Below are 1,666 nucleotides of genomic sequence, written 5' to 3' on the forward strand. Positions count from 1 at the left end.
TGTGTCTGACTCACTCTGAGGCGACAGCAGTAGGAATGGGCTCCTCTAGTAACTCCAGACTGTGAAGAATCCAGAAGCAGAGCCACGGTCTGCTAGCATCCAGACACTGCCCGCACAGAGACAGACAGCCACACATCACATGATCAGATGGGCATCGGATGACCAATTACAGCAATAAAAAGAAGATCAGTCAGTCAGAGATGAGACAAGTCTGCCACACAGACAGTGGAAAGGCGGAGGAAAATGCCAGAGCTGACAATCACATAGAAAATATCACACCACTTATTATCGGTGGTTGGTGAATATATGATAAAAACAAAACAGTGATGTGATATGTTTTGTCTTTATTACATAATATCATGATGCAATGTAATACAGCACAACAACAAACTTGCTGTCAACGTGGCTTCAAATGAAATGATCAATTCTGAAGTCAGATCAGTGTGATACTGAGCTTTAGGCCGAGCGGACAACACAGGCTTTTCTCTCTCTATCCTGGCCAGAGTGGAGAGAAGTTAACGCGTCAAAAAAAGAGAGGTGACCTTCCCGAGAGCAGACAAGCATATTCTTTGCAAAGTGAATACAACGGTATTTCTATTTAAAGCAGAAGCACACATCCAGAGGCAGTGAGTGTTACTGTCCTCCAGGTCTATGCAGGTTATTAGTGACACACAGGAACTAATACAACCTCTGGGTGAACTTCAGTACTCAGTTGTACTGTATATGTCACTAGGTTTATGAAACACTTAAATGGCCATAACCGATGTTTTTTTGCTTGCTGTAAGTGGGATACTGTACCTCATAAGCGTCTGATAAGTGACGTAAGCCCTTCTTGAGATATTGGTAGTGTTGTTCCCGCAACAACGTTGGCCTGAAAGACAGGACAGACGGATTAATTACAAATAGGTGGCAGCTTGAATGTAAAAGAAAATGTACAAACAGACGTCTGAGAACCGCACGCTTCACACAGAATGAAAAATGGTTTTATGTTTTAAACAGTTGTCCACCATTTCTCTGCCCGCTTCACAATCTATCATGCCACATATGAATAAGACTCATTTTTTATTTTAAAACAGAAAATTCAGGATTTTACAGTATTTTTTTTATATAAAAATTAACAGATTAAAAACTATACCATTATTTTCAGTGGCACAGGCATTTCTTTATGCAGCTTTCAGCTCTTCTGTAGCCTAATTTATGGGTTCCTTGCATTATCTATCTACTTTTTTATTCACTGTCTATTAGCAGGAAAGTATTCTGGCCTTATTGTTTGTGTTTTTATCACTGACAGCACATATAAGGTTTGTATGTATTGTGCATTTGAATAAAAAGGCCTGTCTCAGGACGAGCATTGCAAACTAGGTTATTTTGCTATTAATGCTGTGGAATGTGGCATTAGTCCATGATATATACTTCTCCCTATAAAAATAAACATTAAATTAAAATAAGATAACATTTTATTAATCTCCAGGGGGGGGGGGGAGTTAGGTTTTACAGCAGCAAAAGTCACACACTGTTCCCTTCCGTTATTTTAATGTCAGTGTGCTCCGCAGGAACACCAGTGAAACTTTCATCTGCATCTGTAGCTCCAAGCGCGCACACACACACACAGTGTACGACAGTATGTGTGTCAGTGAGTCAAAGACAGCTGACTCTCCCTCCCTCC

The 1,666-nt window shown here is 40.4% G+C and overlaps 1 protein-coding gene across 1 annotated transcript in view; it reads right to left on the reverse strand.

The window, feature by feature from the left end:
• The window catches only part of fntb (farnesyltransferase, CAAX box, beta), a 20,577-nt gene that overhangs the window by 14,841 nt on the left and 4,070 nt on the right, over positions 1-1,666 (reverse strand). Inside the window, 2 exon segments of the mRNA XM_035678290.1 lie at positions 15-106; positions 799-871. Of these exon segments, the coding sequence (XP_035534183.1) occupies positions 15-106; positions 799-871 (165 nt within the window).

Source organism: Morone saxatilis, unplaced genomic scaffold (genome assembly GCF_004916995.1).
Source record: "Morone saxatilis isolate NCDOM2014 unplaced genomic scaffold, NCSU_SB_2.0 Contig7, whole genome shotgun sequence".
Taxonomy (NCBI): domain Eukaryota; kingdom Metazoa; phylum Chordata; class Actinopteri; family Moronidae; genus Morone; species Morone saxatilis.